This window comes from Rissa tridactyla, chromosome 1, assembly GCF_028500815.1.
Source record: "Rissa tridactyla isolate bRisTri1 chromosome 1, bRisTri1.patW.cur.20221130, whole genome shotgun sequence".
Lineage (NCBI taxonomy): Eukaryota > Metazoa > Chordata > Aves > Charadriiformes > Laridae > Rissa > Rissa tridactyla.
This window is the reverse complement of record NC_071466.1, coordinates 36,304,710-36,325,494: the sequence shown is the minus strand read 5'-3', so window position 1 is coordinate 36,325,494 and position 20,785 is coordinate 36,304,710. Positions and strand designations below refer to the sequence as shown.

General features: G+C 40.4%; 1 protein-coding gene across 5 annotated transcripts in view; it reads left to right on the top strand.

Annotated features, from left to right (window-relative positions):
• The window catches only part of DGKH (diacylglycerol kinase eta), a 172,372-nt gene that overhangs the window by 128,430 nt on the left and 23,157 nt on the right, over positions 1–20,785 (top strand). For 3 of the 5 annotated variants that reach the window (XM_054190266.1, XM_054190247.1, XM_054190283.1), the window contains 9 exons: positions 2,170–2,255; positions 3,719–3,818; positions 5,328–5,604; positions 6,056–6,187; positions 11,623–11,757; positions 13,560–13,677; positions 14,598–14,708; positions 14,858–14,954; positions 17,133–17,240. In XM_054190266.1, coding sequence (XP_054046241.1) covers positions 2,170–2,255; positions 3,719–3,818; positions 5,328–5,604; positions 6,056–6,187; positions 11,623–11,757; positions 13,560–13,677; positions 14,598–14,708; positions 14,858–14,954; positions 17,133–17,240 — 1,164 coding nt within the window. The remainder of the gene's footprint in view (positions 1–2,169; positions 2,256–3,718; positions 3,819–5,327; positions 5,605–6,055; positions 6,188–11,622; positions 11,758–13,559; positions 13,678–14,597; positions 14,709–14,857; positions 14,955–17,132; positions 17,241–20,785) is intronic. The other 2 variants (XM_054190275.1, XM_054190257.1) reach the window with 1 other exon arrangement.

Here is a 20,785-nt window from a genome sequence, read left to right as displayed (position 1 = left end):
TTTTATTGTTCTGTAATATTATTATATGTTCTATATCATTATTTTATGTGAGAATATATTTTTGTATAATTTTATAGATAATAATATTGTATTATGGTATTATATAGTAATACTATGTATACTATTAAAATACACAAATATATGAAAATATATTTTTTATCTATCTATAAAAGCAAAATGTTTGCTACCTTGAGTTTGGAATAAGCATTGGAAAAACTCCACATTTTGAAGTCAAGGGTTGTATTCTGAAAGAGAGAAAGAAAGAGAGAAAGAAAGAGAGAAAGAAAGAGAGAAAGAGAGAAAGAAAGAGAGAAAGAAAGAAAGAAAGCTTTTTGCAGCTTCTGAAAGTGAGTTAGATCAAGTGATACCACCCAACTTTGTCTTTGTTTTTTTCAGTGAACTCAAAATCATAAGTGACCTCAGAGAAAAGCTTAGTCTCTCTTTCAGACTAGGCTTGTGCTTGTACTGTTTGATGAGGTTTCGATTTTGAGGGCAGAGGGAGATGCTTTAATCAAATTAATTGGCATGAAAAGTCTGACTAAAAATGAGAAAATAACGTATTCCTTTAGAAAGTTAATGCACATCAACTTGAGCTCTAAAATACTTGAGAAGCAACAATTAATCAGCAGGTTCTTGAATAATTTAATAATCCAATCTGTTTTAATTGGCAAGGAGTTTATAACCTTTGACAGCTTGCTGGATATAGAGATGCAAAAAGGCTGGGGCTCCGCTGGCTGGGATTTTTACAGGGTTGCTTTGTGCACGGCTCTGTTTCCAGCGTCAGACCAAGGCTTTATCTTCCCCAATTTTGCAAGACTGTTAAAATTTTCCCATGTATCTGCATCAGGTAAAGGAAAAAAAATGCACATTTTGTTCTAGTTAGTTCTGGCTTTGAAATTGTATTTAGCCCCTCCTGAAAATGGAAGGAACTGCTCATACAAAACCTCTATTTTGGGAAATGGCTTTTGTAAGCTATAGTTACCTGCCATTACTCTGAGTTGGAGAAAGCTATTTTCTTTTGTGTGCCCTGGTCAATCTCTATTTTAATGTTTTTTGCGTGGTTGCTTGAGTTATGATATTTCAGAAAAAGACAGATTAACCTTACAGTAGGTAAGCTGTTAAAGCGCAGTTCAAAAAGTAAATAAAAGTACATATCCAATTCTTTTTTTTTTTTTTTTCCTACGGTTTGAAGAGACTTGTTTCACTTGGTTTGGTTCCAGAAGCTTCATACTGATGTTTGAACAACTGTAGTTCATTCTTACAGATGAGATAGTTATATATTGCTTTTTCTCTTGAAATCAAAACTGATTTACTGTCAGAGTTCTACAACTAAGGCTAGGTTTTAGGAGGAAAAAAGAGTGGTATATCTACCTGCTCCATGTCAAGGGTAAAAACACACAAAGAGATTTTAAGAGATTCATAAAGGAAGTTGTCAGAAAATTTCAGAACTGCATTTACTTTTAGCTTTAGATTTGGAATTTGGTTAGACTTTTCTCTTAAGACTGAGGTCGATCCCTGTCTATTTTAAGACGGGATATAGTGCGTGAAGATGTGAATCTGATCCATCCCAAATCTTTGTCTGAATATTTCAGGCTTTATAATTCTTCCGTGCAAGAAAAGACAGACAAGTGCACCCATTCATTCTCCCACATGTTGCTCCTTAAGGATTGGGTTTGATAACTTTATATTAGTTTAGCAGCCTTTGTCAGAAGGGGTGCTTGGGGCGTAACAGCCCATCTGCCAGTGAAAAGAAAATTCAGGGTTATAACGGCAAACTTTTGATTTATTTTTGTTTGAGCAGCTTAGTTTGAAGGAAACTTTGCTTGATTTGGAAATACAAGGTATAATAATTTAGGTTGCTATAAATCTAGAAAGAAAGTAGGGGGTTTTTTCTGTCTCATGGACTATTTTTAGCCTAGAAATAACTTACTGTTTTCTCTACAGGAGAAAAAGAGCTGTGGATCAAGTTCTCAGATACAGCGTTACTCTGAATATTAAAAATCTGATACCTAAAATACAGTATGCAGGTAGAATCTGTGTTGCCAGCTGCTTGTCCTTATATTAGATCTGAAATGGAAATCCTGCTATTTTTGGAGGGATTTTAACTCACTACTTGGTGTTAAACTGCTGAAACATACAGAAATTGAAGTCTTCTTTCTCTGTTTTCAGATATCTGCTTACGAGGACTCAGTTGCTGCTCATCTTGCAAAAATTCTCAATTCTGATCAGCACTCAGTTGTCATATCATCTGCCAAGTGAGTTGATCGGTTTTATGTACGATGTGTGGGACAAATCCCCTGTGTAACATCATAACCATAATAACCTTCTATCTAAGCCTGATTTTCTTATGGCTGGCCCAGATGGCTTTGGCTTGATATACCTTGATGTATATATTTTAGAGGGGATGTTTTTTTTCTGCAAAAAATTTTATGTGACACAATTGTAATCGATATCGAAATTCTGAACTCATCAACATTTTTTTAAAAAAATCACATAGTATTAGTATAAAGTGATTTTAAATCACTCCAGTGTGCTGTTTAAATATGAAATTTATTGTTACTAATGCAAATATGCAGTGTACTTCATGTTAATGATATGGATATTCATAAAACAAAACAAAAAAGAAATTAAGAGGCCAAACAACTTCACCAGTGTGTAGCAGAAGTTCAGCTAGGTAGCTTTGTCATAGCTCTGTCTGTATCAATTCAATAAATAGTGGCCACAGGCAACAGGGTTTTTTTCCCCAAACCAAAACACTTAAAAATGAGATACAATTACTTGGCAAATCATGGACGTGATCTAAAATTGGAAGTATTCTGTATGAAAAAACTTCTATTTTGCGATATGCAAAAGACCAGTGACACTATCTTTAAAAATATGTCTGAATGGCATTACGTCTCCTCTTTTTTTTCTGCTAAAAGCAAGTTAATAAAGTTTAGTGTTTTAACTATACATACCACATATTGAAAATTAAACTGCAGGATATTATTATAACTCCAAATTCTAAATCGGGTCTGTATCTTGTTAAATCTATTTAGTTTCTGTCAAATAAATCTCAACCAAATGAACAGTACTAAGCGATTATCCACACCTCGTTAGTGTTTGCTGTCTGTCTGCGGCGTAGGTAACAAGAACCAAGTCTTTTCTCTGAGTTTACACAATGAAAATTCACTGCAGCCACCATAGTTCGCGTAGATAACGCCTCGGGGTCATCTGGCGTTCAAAAAAAGCACGAGCTGTGCAACGGGACGTGTGTGGCCAGATGCTGTCGTCTAAGAAGTGCTCCGTTAAAGTCGGTAGATTTTCTGTGTGGTTTCTAGGCTCCGTCTTCACGTAGGAATTTGCAAGAAGTTTTCGAAGTTTGAAGTTAACAAAGCAAAGGCAAGTTTGCTAACACCTCTGCTGTGGAAGGTGCACAAGCGAGGGAATGAATAAAATTAGTCACGTTTGTTTCAGTTCTTAGAAATAAGAGACTTAATGTGTGTGAAGGCTTAAATAAAAAGGGAGGAAGAGTTTTTGTTTGCAAAGCTTACTGCTTGAATTTGGCAAGCTGTGGAAAAGTGTATCATCTGCTTTGCAGGTATGATCACAGAGTTCAGTTTCCAATAAGAGCGGCGTGTAGCAGTATGCACATAAACCAACTGCCACGAGAGTTTAATATTCATTTTGATCTATTTAATTTCCTTTGATTTCTCCCCTCTCCTATTTTTATCTGAAGAATATTATGTGAAACTGTAAAGGACTTCGTTGCCAAAATAGGGAAGACTTATGAAAAACCGATGGAAAATGCAGAGGAAGCTGATGCCATGGCCATTAAAGTAAGACAATGACTATTCTCTGGTTTAAAGTTGTGGTTTTGTGCTGTAGCTCATGGGTGTTTAATTTTTTTGAACCTCTCCAGGATGCCCAGCTCTGCTTCCATTTCAGCCAACGACTTTAAAATTCTTCTCGTCATAGCGCATAGAACAGTTATTTCCAAACTATCTTTAAACTGTAAGATCTCTATAAACTCTGTTTACACTTTTTTCCTTCAGAAAGGATAAAGTACAAGGTAGCGTACACAGAGATAAATGGAAATATTCTGCGTTAGAAGTTACACTTTTGTCTGAAAGGGAGTAAGTTAGCTACAGGGAAAAAATGGGATAATGAAGAGAGTATGCTGGGAGAATGAAGGGAAGAGAGACTACAGTGTTAAAAACAACAGCTTAAGCTGTAGATTGTGGAGATCATGTTGCAAAAGCATTGGAAAAAAAACCCAGAAGGATTTGGTATGAGGCAGAAAATTTACATGAGCTGAAAAGAAAAGAAGAAAACAACATCACTAACTGTCCCAGAGTCAGGAAATGTACTTGCTAAATGGCAGTTCCTGGTTCAGGTTTCTGTTCAGTGCACATCTTCAGAAAATGATTTTTCTTCTTTACTCTTCCAGGGCCTAACAGTGTTGATTTCCTTGCCCTTCAGCAGAGAAAATCACCTCTTCTCCAGTGTACCTAGAGAGCAACTGCTCAGTCAGGGGAGAGGTGTTTGACAGTGCTTGGTTCTGGCTTAAGCCTCTTCGCTCTGTGACAGCTCGCTTCCTTCAACGTACAGCTGTGTTACAAAAAAAAACCAAAACCAACCATAAACCAAACCACCATGTGTTTTCAGTCTAACGGCTGGGCTTGTCCCCATAGGTTATCTCTTCAAATTGAGGTAGTGATCACCCGTAATTTGTTACAATGCACATGGTACGGGCAAATCTGTGCCTGTTCTCTCTCTGCTGCTGGCCATCAGGAGAGGAGTAAGATCTAATCTGTACCTCAGTTATGTGGCAGGCTGCATTTACCACGGTGTGTTATTTTAGTCTGAGTGTAGGGGGGGTTTATATTATAAATTGTTCTATGTAATAATGTAATATCATAATATAATGTTATAATTGCTCTAATGGGGTTGAGAGTCACAGGGTCTGCAAAAACCCATGCAGACATACTCATAATCTAACATTATGAAATATTGAACCTGAGTTTGGGTTTTACATAGACAATGACATAGACACTTAGACACAGACAATTTTCACAGAATCACAGAATGGTAGGGGTTGGAAGGGACCTCTGGAGATCATCTAGTCCAATCCCCCTGCCAGAGCAGGGTCACCTAGAGCAGGTTGCACAGGAACGTGTCCAGGCGGGTTTTGAATGTCTCCAGAGTTGGAGACTCCACCACCTCTCTGGGCAGCCTGTTCCAGTGCTCTGCCACCCTCAAAGTCAAGAAGTTCCTCCTCATGTTTAGAGGGAACTTCCTATGCTCAAGTTTGTGCCCATTTTAAACCCTTTTCTACTTTGTCTTAGTGCACCGAGTTAAATGAGAAGCTAGACCTATTGCTCCAGGCTCTTCACACAGAGGCCCAGGCTGCTCCCATTCTCCCAGGCATCACTCCCCCCATCGTGGAAGAAGAAGCAGAGGAGTTTTCAAGTGAAGAATCCTTGTCTGAAAGTAAAGAGCAATTAGCGGAGTGTGTCTCAAAGTCTTCCACCCAGAAGCTCTTCAAACCGAGGGAACAGTTAATGCTGAGGGCGAACAGCTTGAAGAAGGCTGTGAGGCAGATCATTGAACAAGCAGAAAAAGGTGCACATCAGCAACGTTTTGATCCTTACTGATAGACTAACAGTGCGGCTTTTTTTCTATACTAGCATAAATTTTCATTATTAAAGCTTGATTTCTACATTTTTACATCGATAAAATGATGTGCTTATTGCAAGCTGCAAGGGAAAGAAATGCAGCTTGTTTGGTTGTTGATGACTGTCTGCATATATGAATACATATGTATACACATGTGTGCACGCAGACAAATGTGTTTCTTTTGTAACTGTTATCCTCCACAAAATGAAAACGTCTGGCAGTAAATCTCCATCAATGGGCAAAAGATTGCTAGACTCCCTTTCCCTGAATTGGCAATACAGATCCTTTGTTAATATTTTTAAACTGAAAGGTAAAGCTGGAGAAAAAAAGAAGCTAGTTTTCTATTTTTGCAAATTTTCTTTAAAGATCTTGAAACTTTCTGTCTTTTTTTAATAAGCAGTTGTGGATGAGCAGAATGCTCATAGTGAAGAACAAGTGAATCAGTCCCCACTAGAATATAGCAAGGAATTGGATGAATCCAAAGAAGAGGAAAAAGACGAAGATACAAAGGAACTTGAATCCCCATCAAGTGAGTAAATTAGGAATAAAATAATTTAAAATTATGCTGTCTCCTTCTAGTTGTATTATGGAGCGTAGTTGGCTCCATAATTAAAAATACTAGCATGTTGTTTCACTGGAAACTAGTCACAATTTTTAATAGATTTGGATAAATAGAAGTTGAGGGGAAAATGGGGGAGATGTGATGAATGGTCTTTGGGAATGGATTTCCAAAGCTGAGAAGGTATTTGTTGGGGAGAGAAGTGCCTGCATTTAATCAGTGTTTACACTCACCTTTCTGCATGAACCTGAGCAGGGACTAGAACCTAGGTAATGGTGGCGATACCATGTCTCAGTCGTAGGCATTTTTGGGCATATTATAGGAATTTCTGTCAGTCTTTTCTGTGAAGGGGTTTCAAATTGTGTGAAACAGACATATTTATTCATTGTATTGATGACAAACCCTGATGTCTCAGCTGGGAGCTTACCTGGAGACAGTTATTGGAACAGAGAGAATGACTATTTAAGTCTCCTGTATGAAATGGAACAGCAGGAAAGAACACAATAGAAGCTGGAGCATGGAAGCCTCCTGAGAAATGGCAGTACTAAGGTCACCCCCTCTATTTGTCTAATCCAGAACACAAATTTGAACCAAAGTCTTTGATAACCTAGAGCTCCTTCCCATGAAAAATTTCTTGTGGTACAGGTCATTCATCCAGCTAGTTCCTTGCAGCTATTGACTGCTGTGTAGCAAGCCATATAGCAATCACCAAGGTACTCTGGCTTTCCAAGGTGTAGAGCCCACTACCTGCTCTGTCCTTGATCGGATGGACTTTGTCAGCTGCTGCTGTCTAAGGGCTTCTGTTTTCCTGTAGGAGCATCGTTCTGCCCCCACTGTGGGGCTCTGCGGGTTGCTTTCCAAAAACAGGAAGGCAGCATGGGTAGCCCATGCTGGGTTTTAAAATACAACAGAAACAACACAGTTGTATTATTTGTCTCAATAATTGCACAAAGCAATCAGAATATTGAGTGATCTGAGCGTAAAACAACATGCTTGGAAGGCGGCATTTTCATAGAGTAGTAGCCCATTTTGTGACTAAGCTTTCCTTTTGGCTATTCAGTGTTTGTTTATAGTGTGTAAAATTATATTTAAAGAACAGTCATCTCCTGAAATACCATAGTACTAATTCCCGCTTTCAAATGGTAGGGTAAAATCTCTCCTTCATGTGTCCTGTATGAAATTTGCCAGCAAGTGGCTGTAGTGGAAGAAGGAAGGGTATGTCTATACAGGACCCTCACTTACCTCTTTCCTTGCTTGGTTTTGGCATCAAACTAATCCAGCCAGAGGTCATGTTTGTACATTTTCCATGACAAACATCAATACTGCATTTTGTGTTGACTGGTAGTTCATGTGACAGGGTTGTTCAAGAGTCTCAAGCTGCATAGTAATTTTAGGAAAGCTGCTTCTTACTATAGGCGGAAATTTCAGTCTTTGCCATATCAAAGTGGCCAGTGATGCACTGCAGGTGAGGTCTCAAGACAATCTACGAGTCATGGAGAAACAGTGCTAGCTGGTGGACAGCAAAACCCATCCTCTAGATATTTGGTGAGCAACTTCCTGTAGCAAAATGAGCAAAGGTGTTTGGGATTTGCCTCTCCTTCTGTTACCCTAAGCCACACCAACATCCTGAAAACAGGTGTTGTCGTCATGGGACTCTGCTCTGAAGCTACTGCCTGTGTCGGTAGCTCCTACCTTAGAAATACGACATTAGTCCCTTGGGGCTTCCGTTCATTCAGAATCTCACATTTCCTTGTCTCCCGGAATGGATGTCAGACTTGCTCCAGTGAATGTCTCTTCATTGACCCCTCTCCTTTTCCCTTCGTTATAGGAATCAATCCTTGTTGGTTGTCCGGTTTCAACGGTAGCTCATAGAGGATGCTGGCCCTGTGCATGACCCAATCCTACTGCCATAAATATATAATAAAATAAAAATATACACCTATGTATAGCCATCTGTAGAAATATATATAAACCCCTTGTTTCTTGGTGGTACAATTTCTGCATCTATTGGGGAGCTGTATTATTCTTCATACATCTGATACGTGTGAAATGGAGTGTGTATTAATGCTGTCAGTGGAAGATAGGTGTTTAGGGACAAAGCATGAATTCAATTATCTGCAAGGAAACATCAGTTTTACTCATTAGGGCTCTGTTGTTTTTATCAGAGCATGAACAGCAAAAGTTTATCTTTATTGCAGTTATCCCCGTGAGTCTCATCTGTCAAATAAAGAGCAGCTGCTCTGTTGGTTTTCCTATTTAATATGACTGCCTTGTTCCCAAGTACAGAGAGAACAGACTGTGTAAATAGCGTTGTGAATTTTTCAGTAGCATTATGATAGATGAATGCTAATTTTGTTCTGAATATTATATTTTACCCTTTGAGGATCTTCCTGGTCATTTGATGAAGGTAATGTTTTCCCATATGTCAGTTGCCTTCATCTAAATATTTAATAACTCTTGTTAGATATCGCTTGCGGTTTTTCTTTCTTTTAACTTTTTAACTTTATGTTACAGTGTTGTGCACAGACACAAATCATTGTGTTATACTGTCATCATGCAATACTACAGCATTTTGTGATAATTACCGAGGCTCTTACACAGATGTTAAAGCCCGAAGGAGCTGTTAGGCCACTTGGTCAGACCTTTCATATAAAATAGTCCATAAAATTTCACCCACTTATCCCTGTCCTGCATCTGATGAATTCAGTTTGACGTAAGGAAGTCATCCAGAAAGGTGTGTAATCTTATTCCTGGGATACAAGAGGGTGAGGAATTTGCCATTTCATTGACTGTTCTGTGCCAGATTATCATTACTTAAAAAGTGAATGCCCAAATCCTAGCCTGAATTGATTTGAACACAATTTCAAACACTTGGTTCTTGTTATTACCTTTGTCTCTAGATTTTCCCACTCTGCATTTTCTTTCCGTAAGGGTGTCCAGACAATATACCCACATTACTCTCAGGCTGAGTTATCATGATTGACATGAACTGATCTTTCCCCCTTCTGCCACAAAAAAGGGTCTATTTTATCCTTCCCACCACATTCCTAGTGGTGTTTTAATTCTGCTTTCTTCATGCTAGTCCCAATCATTCTATTTTTGCAGAATTAGTTTTCAGGTTTTGAGAAGAATGTGTCAGATCACTTTGAAATAATCTTATTTCTTGTTCTGAGCTTCTAAAGATGGTCAAGGTTGAAGTTGTCATAAGCTGAAGTAGTTTTAATGTGTGAGATAATTTGGAGCAGAGGTAGCCAAGAAATGTCTGTCTGTGATCATCTGGTGTGCAAAAGCTTTCTACATGCTACATGGAAATGCTGTGTCAAAGCATTCGGTAATACCCAAACTTTTTTCCCTGGGGCACCAATTTCTGGCTACATCTGATGGGGCTGAATTTCACAGAGATTAACTTTGATGATCAGAGGGCTGGAGCACCTATGCTATGAGCACAGACTGAGAGAGTTGGCGTTGTTCAGCCTGGACAACAGAAGGCTCCGAAGAGACCTTATAGCAGCCTTCCGGTACCTAAAGGGAGCCTACAGCAGGGATGGGGAGGGACTGTTTATCAGGGAGTGTAGTGATAGGACACAGGGCAACGGTTTCAAACTGAAAGAGAGCAGATTTGGATTGCATGTTCGGAAGAAATTCTTTACTGTGAGGGTGGTGAGGCACTGGAACAGGTTGCCCAGGGAAGTTGTGGATGCCCCATCCCTGGAAGTGTTCAAGGCCAGGCTGGATGGGGCTTTGAGCAGCCTGGTCTAGTGGGAGGTGTCCCTCCCCGTGGCAGGGGGGTTGGAACTAGATGATCTTTAAGGTCCCTTCCAACCCCAACCATTCTGTGATTCTCCAGGCTAAAGCACGCACTGCCATATTCTCTCAGTCTGCAAGAAGGAAGTTCTGCCAGGAAAGTAAATTACAGCAACCTGGGGTTACCCCTCTGAAAGGCATATCCTTCTTAGAATCATAGAATTGCCTAGGTTGGAAAGGACCTTTCGGATCATCTAGTCCAACCATCAACCTAACACTGACAAAAACCACCACTAAACCATATCTCTAAGCACCACATCTACCCATCTTTTAAATACCTCTAGGGATGGTGCATCAACCACTTCCCTGGGCAGCCTGTTCCAATGCTTGATAACCCTTACAGTGTAAAATTTTTTCCTAATATCCAATCTAAACATCTCTTGGTGCAACTTGAGGCCCTTTCCTCTTGTCCTATCGCGTGTTACTTGGGAGAAGAGACCGACCCCCACCTCTCTACACCATCCTTTCAGGTAGTTGTAGAAAGCGAGAAGGTCTCCCCTCAGCCTCTTCTCCAGGCTAAACAACCCCAGCTCCCTCAGCCGCGCCTCATAAGACTTGTTCTTCAGACCCCTCATCAGCTTCGTTGCCCTTCTCTGGATGCACTCCAGCATCTCAATGTTTTTTTTGTAGTGAGGGGCCCCCCTTCATCACCTTCAGAGGCAGCCCCAGGGAGAGCCCCGGTGAGAGGCAGCCTCACCGAGCTACCGGTTCCTCATTGTGAACACCTTCTCTTTCCCCTTGATTTTCTTCCCCTTCGTTTTCCTGTGCCATTACCTGCTTTGGTCACCAACAACTTGATCAGCTACCCAACTTTGCTATCTGTCACAAGGTTTTGTTGATCCATCTTCTGGAGAATTTTAACAAATAAGTTATTGTAATTACTTTGGGAATTGCTAGGGTTTTTTTGTGAAAAAGAAAAGATGATGGTAAACTGATCTCCCCCATGATCACTCTTAACTGCAGAAGACAAAAATGCCTGCACGTGGCTTTCCCTTCCCTTGCAGATTTCAGGTCAGCTGTAGATAAAGATGTCAGAGTTTTGTCTGAGGTTTTCAGAAACCTGAAGCAGGCAGGGGGCCCATTTTAGCTGCTTGAAGCAAATAGCATGGCTGTTGATTAGGTGTTTTGATGGCCTGTGGCTTAGAAAGCTTAGCTATCAATATTAAAATTGATATAAATAATAATTAACTATATAATATAGGTATATTTATAAGTAAATATACATTGAATTTAAGTTAAAGTTGTGTTACTTCATTAACATGTTTATCAGAAGCTTACTACAGCATTAAATACTATTACATTTTAAGGTGGATATAATTCAATTCTTGCTGGTAGCTTGAAGCGTAAGTGGGGCACTCGCCACATTGGATGCCATGCACACTTGTTCATTTTAATTTGTGCTTGTCATTTGATCTGTTTTCTGTGTTTTCTTCCCTGTATTTAGAAGACAAACTGTGGTGTGAGGGGGAAGGACATTTGTCATGGAATGGTAGCAGATTAAATTCATGCTTTTGAAATATTTTCAGGGCTGGAAAAATGATGTATTTGGTAATGTCATAATAGGTCTAATTAGTGCTCCTACTTTTACTTCTTCTGCACAGTTAAAACTGCACCAAGATCTCCAGATCGACGTACAAGCCGAGGTATCCATTCTCAGACAGGCTCTTTCTCTGCTCCAGCTTTGGCTGCAAGCAAGGAAAACCTCCCAGTGCTTAACACTAGGATTATCTGCCCAGGTAATTATGATTTTGAATTCTGCCGTTCCTTACACTACTTTAATATGGCCTTCTGTTCCTCCGCTTGCTGTCAAATAACAATTTTTACTTCATGCTAGGAGCCCTGTAGTTGTTTGAACCGATATACACATCTTTGTGTTGTATCATATAGTAGGAAATGCAAAACAGCATAAAAGATTCCTGAACGCTTGTCATGACACCAGATGCAGCAGAAGGATGGAAAATGAAATTCAGGATCTTAGAATCATAGACTCACAGAGTGGTTTGGTGTTGGAAGGGGCCTCTGAAGATCATCTAGTCCAGCCCTCTGCCATGTGCAGGCACATCTTTCACTAGGTCAGGTTGCTCAAAGACCCATCCAACCTGACCTTGAACACTTCCAATGATGGGGCATCCACAATTCCTCTGGGTAACCTGTACCAGTGTTTCACCACCCTCATTGCAAAAAATTTCTTCCCTATGTCCAATATAAACCTACCCTCTTTCAGTTTAAAGTTGTTGCCCCTTGTCCTTGGTAAAAAGTCTTTCAGTCTTTCTTATAAGCCCCCTCTATGTTTTGAAAGGCCTCAGTAAGGTCTCCCTGGAGCCTTCTCTTCTTCAGGCTGAACAACCCCAACTTTCTCAGCCTGTCCTCATGGCAGAGGTGCTCCAGCCCTCTGACCATTTTCATGACCCTCCTCTGGACCCGCTCCAACAGGTCCATGTCTTTCCTGCGCTGTGGATCCCAGAGCTGGACGCAGTACTCCAGGTGGGGTCTCGCCAGAGTGGAGCAGAAGGGGAGAATCACCTCCATCGGCCTGCTGGCCACGCTTCTTTTTTATGGCAATTGGCTTTCCGGGCTTTGAGTGCACGTTGCCGGCTCATGACCAATTTTTCTTTCACCTGGACTCCCAGCTCCTTCTATCATTCATCCAAAGCAGTGAGGCCATGAAGGGGCTGAGGGACAGAGCCGTGTGAAGTTCAACCCTCTGAATTAGAGGTGTCTGTAGATACCTCTCAGGAAATAGATAACTGAAACTCCACAAAGCTGCTGTGCAGTAAAACCAGTTGAAAAAAAAAAATCTGTTCTTATCCAAATGCAATTAACAGTTGAAAAAAACCTGTTCTTATCCAAACGCCATTAATTCTAGGGGGCAGCAGTAAAGCACTGTTTTAATTAACTTCATTAGTATAGTTAAAACATAATGGAACTGAGCTTACATTTTTCTTTAGGTCAATTTAAGTGAAAGCTTTAGAAAGTACTTTTCTTTGTTTACCTGCATTACACAGTGTTTTGCAGAGTGACTTCAATATAAGTCAAAGGTAGGCATGGCAAGGCTGTGACCTTTCCATAAATTAAGTTAAACTATGACTCTACCAGTTGTAAAAAAGGTGAGGATATTCCTTAGGAATATTTCCGAAGGAAAGGAACGAAGAAAAATCATGGACAGTTTGGAGGTGAAGATTAAATTAAATAAAAAGCTCTGGTAGTCTTTTGGGATATTAGGTCTCCCATTGGGTTACTATGCCAGTCAGTGAGTGATAGCTTGAAATCCTGAATTTTCTTTGGTTTTTTCTTTCTCAATGGTGGTACCTGAAGAGTCAGCCACCGCACCGCAGCATAGCTGCCTTTCTGCTCCAGAGAGCCAGAGACCTGAAAAGATAACCATTATAGGTAAAAACTGAGATAGAAACACAATCGTTCCCTGTCCAGGTTTAATGAATATTTTGTCTCTCAGTATGTGGCTTACATTATGACAATGTATGTTTCTCTGTTTATCAAATACAAATCGATTTTTTGTTTGTTTGTTTGTTTTAATCAGGTTTGAGGGCTGGTCTAGCTGCTTCTATTGCAGGAAGTTCAATTATTAGCAAAATGTTGCTAGCAAATATCGATCCATTTGGTGCTACGCCGTTTATTGACCCAGATCCAGATTCACTGTAAGAAATGATTTTTTTTTCCAAATTTACTGTTTGTTTTAGTTTGCTTTTCTTAAGCTTTTTTTTTTTCTTTTTTGTAATTTTTTTTTTTTCATTATGAAATTCTGTTTTGCTGTCCGTTTGGCAGTAGACCTCAAGGTCTGAAAACAGGTTAGATTGTGCCATTTTAATTATAAGTAGCGCAGAATTGTCTTGCAGCAGGAGAACTAATAGGAGACATTTGCTCACTTACCCCTTGCCCGCTGCCTCTGAGGGGAGGAGGCCAGCAGTCCTTCAGAGCTGGGTTTTCCTGCCCAAACTGCTGGTCTGAACACAAGCTCAGCCACCAGCAAAATGTTGAAGCGGGTCTGGGCACTTCGTAGTGGAGGAAGAAGAAGAGTGTCCCCTAAAGGGCTGGAGCAGTGAGGTGGAAATTTTATGTCCTAAGCTCTCTCTGCTTCCCAGAACTGGGTGTAATGTTGGCAGAGACTTATGGATGGCATCTGGGTTGTGGGCCGCAAGTCCCCTAAAACAAAGCACCGCTGTGCCAGGCAGCATCAGCCAAACATCTAGCACCAGCATGCCTAAAGGCAGCCTGGATGCTCGGCCCAGTGTTGTGCTCCTGTCTCAGGGCTGTGCCCAGGGCAGCTCTTTCCTCATATTCCACTGTTAATTTGGGGTATGGTGGAGCTAGTGCTAGGATGGGGGTGTGTTAGAGTTTCTTCTGTGTCCTATGGAAGTAACTTCCATCTGCAAAGTAGCTAGCAACCAATCTGTCTCTTCGACTGCCCTTGGGTTTCCTTAGGGAGATTCAGGGGAAACATCTCTTGATGTCTCTTGGTTGATGTGTCTGTTCTGAGACCAGCCACAATCTTGGCCAAAGCTCTGTGTGTACAGGTACTGCACAAACGTACACCTAATTATCTCTTTTCTTTTAACAGAGAGGGTTATTCAGAAAAATGTGTCATGAACAACTACTTTGGAATTGGGTTAGATGCAAAAATTTCACTAGAATTTAATAACAAGCGAGAAGAGCACCCTGAAAAGTGCAGGTAATATAATTGTCAGTAACAGAGCCAAGACGTTTCCATTATTTTCTTTTCCTTATCTCCTTATTTGAATTTCTTAACTTTTTCTCATCCTACAAATACGATACAGTGCATGTATTTCAATATTTGAATCTTGTTCTACCTGTTTTCAGAAGTCGGACGAAAAACATGATGTGGTATGGAGTTCTTGGCACAAAAGAGCTGCTGCAGAGAACTTACAAGAACTTAGAACAAAAAGTTCAACTTGAGGTAAATTTTATTCATGGGCACAACGGGTATTTTTCCTTCCACAATGTGTAGGGAAGAATTTGGGCTTCCTCTTGAAACCTTTTAGAGCTCTTGTGTCAACCCAAGTTGACCTCAAAGGCACTGTGTAAAAATGTGCCAGGTAAGAGGTGAAAACTCTTACGTGAAATGAACATACACTAAACACAATGAAAGAGATAAGGAGTCTTAATCCTTCAGGCTCATTTTAAACTATTGGAGAGCTTGATTACACATAAAGGGAGGGCACACAGATGATTCTTGTCAAAAATTCATGACAGAAGAGGGGAGATTCTGAATGTGCGTCACGAGAAGCCCAGCTGCACCTATAGAGACTTTCTCTAATAGGTGTTTGAGACAGTCATGCAGAAGAAGCAAGATATTATCCCAGCAACAAAATCGCAGTGTAAGTTATCTGAACGTGGTTATTTTTTGTCTTTTGAGCTCTAACTGCAAACCCAAGTCTTCTTCACAATACTGGGAACTTAGAGGAGATATAAATCATTACCAAATGCAGAAAAAGACTATGAGATGGTCAGAGTTATTTTCACCCAAAGAGTATCTGGGCTGGATTTCGACAGAGAACATACGTAATTTCTCTTTTTACTTCCTGCTAAGTATTTCATATGGAAGTTTACGTTATTTATAAGAAGATAACTTTGCAAGTTGAAAGAATAATTTTAAGTTACTGGAACTCTTTCTCGCTCCTCTGAGATTTAGGAGGATTTTGTCTGGTAGGGGCAGATTGCTGTTATCTAAGGATTGAGTAATTATCAAGGAATTATGCGCTAGTTAGCAAATATAATGGCAGGAAAGGACGTTATCTGTGCTGCAGATAGAATTCTAATTTAAGGATTTTTTGAATAAGATTCAAATATGATTCATTAAGACATTCAAATCTGACCTTTCCATAATTATTTTTGAACATTTCTGTAAGTAAACCAGCAACCAGAAATTTCATATTTAGTATTGCCTTGCATAATATTAGCTTTATGCTAAAATGTGTGATGAGGTGCATGGCACTGGAAAATTAAAAATATCCATTTCAGGAATTGGAGGCAGACTTCTACTATAATACAAACGGCTTGGCAGCATCTATTAATATCACAGCGTATTTTGGATATTGTCACATTTTGATCAAAATGTTAAATTCTGTCTCGTTGCTGAGATTAAATCATAAAAAGAGAGCACTAAGCACATTCTGGAAATAATTTTGCATCTCTCTCTCCTCCTGATAAAATTGCTACAGATTTTGCCCTTATTTTCATAGCATTTCTATTTCATTTGTGTAATTTTAAGATCCTTCTGTGGGACAGGTAACTTGCGGTAATCTGGCAATCTTCTTTAAAGGCAACTTCACCCGCAAATTCATGATCCCCAAAGTGACGCCTGCATCCAGCATTTAGGACCTTACATTTCCAACTTGCTTGAAACCTGCGCTTGCAGGACTTCACTTTTGGCTGCCAGTTGAATGGTTTGAGATTTTTGGGTTCACCTCTGCAGGCAGTTGTACTGCTGTAAGTCAAGAGTGATTTCACTGACATCTGTAAATTCACTCATGAGATTGACTGCGTCATCCCATGATGGTGTTGAGCACGGCTTGGAGTTGCTTGTGGGTTTTTTGGAGGATAAAGAGGTAAGAAAGAAGGGCGGAATGACCGGTCAGTCATAGAAGCGACCTCTTACCTGCAAAATCAATAACTCCAAACCACCGCCAGGCTAACAACTGTGGGGTCATTCCAGATTTGCACTTTTGGGAGGAAAGTGAGTTATTTTTGCAGGAAGGCAAGTATACAAGTGCTACCAACGCTTACATTTAACCACATGTTTGTGGTTATGCCAGAAATATTCTTGGATTCTTGTGATTATTTTTTTTTTCCTGCTTAATAGACTTAACTAAATGTGAAACTGTGAAACTATTTCTTTGAAGAGTCATGGAACACCTCTGCCGTAGATACTAGTGTTTTTTCAGCTCTGCAAAAAATATTGGGGAGAAGAGGTTTGTGTTAGAGATGCTTCACAGCATGGGTGGAATAGGTTTGTGTCAGCCTATTAGTGACTCCATCCTCCCCTGCCAGCTCTGATGAATCTTCATGTATTAAAAATTGCTGATTACTTTTATCACATTATTTATATACTGAATGAGGTTTCTATCCATTACAGTGTGACGGACAGTACATCCCCCTTCCGAGTCTGCAGGGCATAGCTGTGCTAAACATTCCCAGCTATGCTGGTGGGACTAATTTCTGGGGTGGAACCAAAGAAGATGATGTGAGTAACATTAAAGAGAAGTAACCTTCTGGGTGAAACCAGCAATAAATAGCATGAACTGCTCTTCTCATTTAATTTTAATAGTAGTAGCGTGTAGTTTGGATAGCAACTCTTATTCAGGGAGGCTGTTTCAGTTTAAACTGTGTCGTCTTGTTGATTTTTTAATTGCAAATATATCCCATGATTTTTCACTGTTGCCTTCTGTCGTGTCCATTAGAGCAAAATGCTCATAATAAGGCTTAGTGATATTTTTTTTAAATGACTCTATGGGTGTTTTTAGAAACTAATTTTATAAACAGAGACACAAATCGTTTCTGTCTATATTGTAAACCTCTAAATAAGGTTTCTCAAAGCGTAGACTCCTCTGCTATATTCTGACAGTAAGCAGGGTGGACAAGGATTATCATTCACCCTTTATACCTGAATTTTCTTCCTGTTTTTCAAACAGCTTTGGACTCTAAGGGATGGTGATTCGGGAAATGGGGACTGATGCATTTAGTGACTGATAATTTAGTGGGGGTATTAATCTTGTTTTCTAAATATTATCTTCAATGAGCTTCTAAAATTCTTCTAAAATATTTTAAGATATCTTTTTTCCCTTCTTTCTCACATCTCCTAAGAAACGTGGTGCTACGTGGATATTTAAATGTCTAACGACTTGGAGCAGTCTTACCGCTGCCATCCGCTTCACACACAGTGAAACAATTGTAATTACTAGCAGATTATCTCAATTCTGCATGTCCTGATTTAGTGTGTGTGAGGTCTGAATTCCCTGAAACTGTAGTTGCAAATTAGCCTGTGATTTTAATGTAGACAATCCAGGATTTTTTTGCCAAAGTGCTTTTGGTTTCTTGTGAGTTATTATCCTTTGCTTTTATATATATATATATATATATACACACACCCACACATGCACACACCCACACACACCTAAAAGTCACAAAAAATATTTAAACATGTTTCAATGTCCTCTTCTTATTTTTGGTATATGTTAGACGATGGCAGTTGTGTTTATATTTGGCTATTGATATCTAAAGTTTTTATATACTCCATGTTCATATTCATAACTCGAAAGCATCTCTAACATCTGCTCAGGAGTTTAACTCCAGTTAACTCCAGTTCAGGAGTTTATTTTTCTCCCTGGACTGCCTTAGTGAGAGAGAAGATTTGTGCTAGCTGTCATACCGGTATACAGCAAATGTGTGTGTCTTGGAGCAGTTTTACTGATATTCTTAGTCTTCTGGTGATCAGATGTACCAGCAAAATGACATAGCTGTTGTGGACAGAGGTAGGAGCGTAATTCACTGCTTTAGTGCAGTCTTGAGTGATTGGTCATCCGAGGTGGTGGTGGTCTGAAGTGCTGCTGATTCTGCTTCTCTGGACAAAAGAAAGATGTTGCCTTGACAGCCGCAGATATTCCTGAAGCATCGGTGCGCCAAGCAGGGCAGCCAAACGCCGACCGACTTGAGCTGGGCTTCTTTACGCATGCTTTTTTGATGTCCGGAAGACAGGCTGCAGCTATGACATGCAACAGGAAAGGAGGGAATTGTTTCTTGAACGTTGATCCATAGAGATTTATTTGCCTTTATTACAAAAAGAAAAAAAAAGAAGGATGGCTGGTTTTCGGTACAGATATGTTTTACTGGTGGAGAGACACAGCAGTCTGGGTTGTGGTTTGCCCATTCTTTTGCTAAAGTGGAAGCACAAAATAAATGAAATTTTACAACTACTTTTTCTCAACTCTTGCAGAACTAGCCCTGTAGATGTCAGTTATACTTGTTAAAGCTGGATCAAGGACTCTCTGTATTTTTTACCTTGGGATAACGGAATCACTGTCTTTGCTCTTGTCAAGACGTTCATATCACCATGTGAAAACCGGAAAAATACCCATGTAAACAGAAAAAATTCAGATGGAGAAACCCTTTGCTTCAAAACAGTCTAGACCCAGTAAAATTGCACTTTCATTCTTTGACACTGACCTGCTTAAGATCTATCCGTGTGATCCTGGGATGCTCTAAAGGGAAGTCTACCTGGATGTGGCCCTAAACTGTGGCAATTGCGTTGCGCAGCCCTTTCCCTGAGAAGCCCTCCTCAGCCTCCTGGCCAAAGCCACCGCTTGCTGCACTGGGGTGAAGGCTCCTACTGGCTTGGTGGGCAGCAGGGACCAAAGTCCCTCACCCTGTTCCCCATCCTCTCTCTCCCTGAGCCGCTGCTGCAGACACTACCTGGATTACACAGAATTGGATCCTCACCCTCTTATTCTTCACCTCCAGGAAATCCTCCGTCAGGGGACAGGACCCGACTAGTTGTGGCTTTTGAGCTCCTTTCAGGGATTTTCTCCATTCTGGTCTCAGGCGTCACCGATGCAGCTTGCTCTGCCCAAGGTGCCAATTGAGGTAGTCTGAGTACTGCTCAGAGACGTGATCTCTCCACCTGTTAAACTCTTACTGGAGTGATTTCTCCTGCTGATTTTTCTCCCTCCTTGCTCCCTATTGCATATCAGGATGAAACGGTCAAGCTTCCAAGTGACCTTAGTATGGCATCTCCTGCCCAGACCCAGTTGAACTCCAGCCTAAGACTTGTCCTGTGGCATGGCCGAATTCCCCTGCAGGACACCAGGGGGCAATGATACACACGAGACTTCCTGTGCTTTGTGTGAGCTCATGGAAATTCAGTGTCTTGGTTGGATATCAGGACGTTTGTTCCATACAGAAGCGTTTTTCATATTTAAAGTGGATAATTGCACACAGCGCAAACAAGATGCTCGTCAGTATGAAAGCTGTGTTTAACAAAGCCGCGTGTGGACTCGGATGTTGGTTTCCAGAGAATTCAGAGCATAAGAAGACACGCGCTTCTGAGAGAAAAAGACACCATTACTCCTCTTAACTTCGAGAACCTCTTAGATATTAAGTACATTAACCAAGCAGAGATTTGAACTGGCCTTTCATCTTGCCTTCAAAAACATTTCTTAGTCTGCACACTGAAACATGCCATCCTTCCTGTATAAGGACATGCCTTGTCATTCAGATATTTGAAATGCTATTAGCACTGCTGTTTTAAAACAATATTTGCCTACAGCCTATGCTACCTCACCCTTACAACTTTTGAGAGACAGTGTAGCTGTTCTACAGTAAATAAGTTAGAGCATTTAAATATTGGGATTTAAGAGATGGGTCGATTCAGACTGGACGTTAGGAAGAAGTTCTTCACCATGAGGGTGGTGAGACACTGGACCAGGTTGCCCAGAGAGGTGGTGGAAGCCCCATCCCTGGAAGTTTTTTAAGGCCAGGCTGGATGGGGCTCTGAGCAACCTGATCTAGTGGGAGGTGTCCCGGCCCATGGCAGGGGGGTTGGAACTAGATGATCTTTAAGGTCCCTTCCAACCCTAAAAATTCTATGATTCTATGAAATATTGAAATCGAGTCTGTAAATGAATCTGTGTTTCATTGAACATAGAATCATAGAACATGTTGGGTTGGAAGGGACCTTTAAAGGTCATCTAGTCCAACCCCCCTGCAGTAAGCAGGGACATCTTCAACTAGACC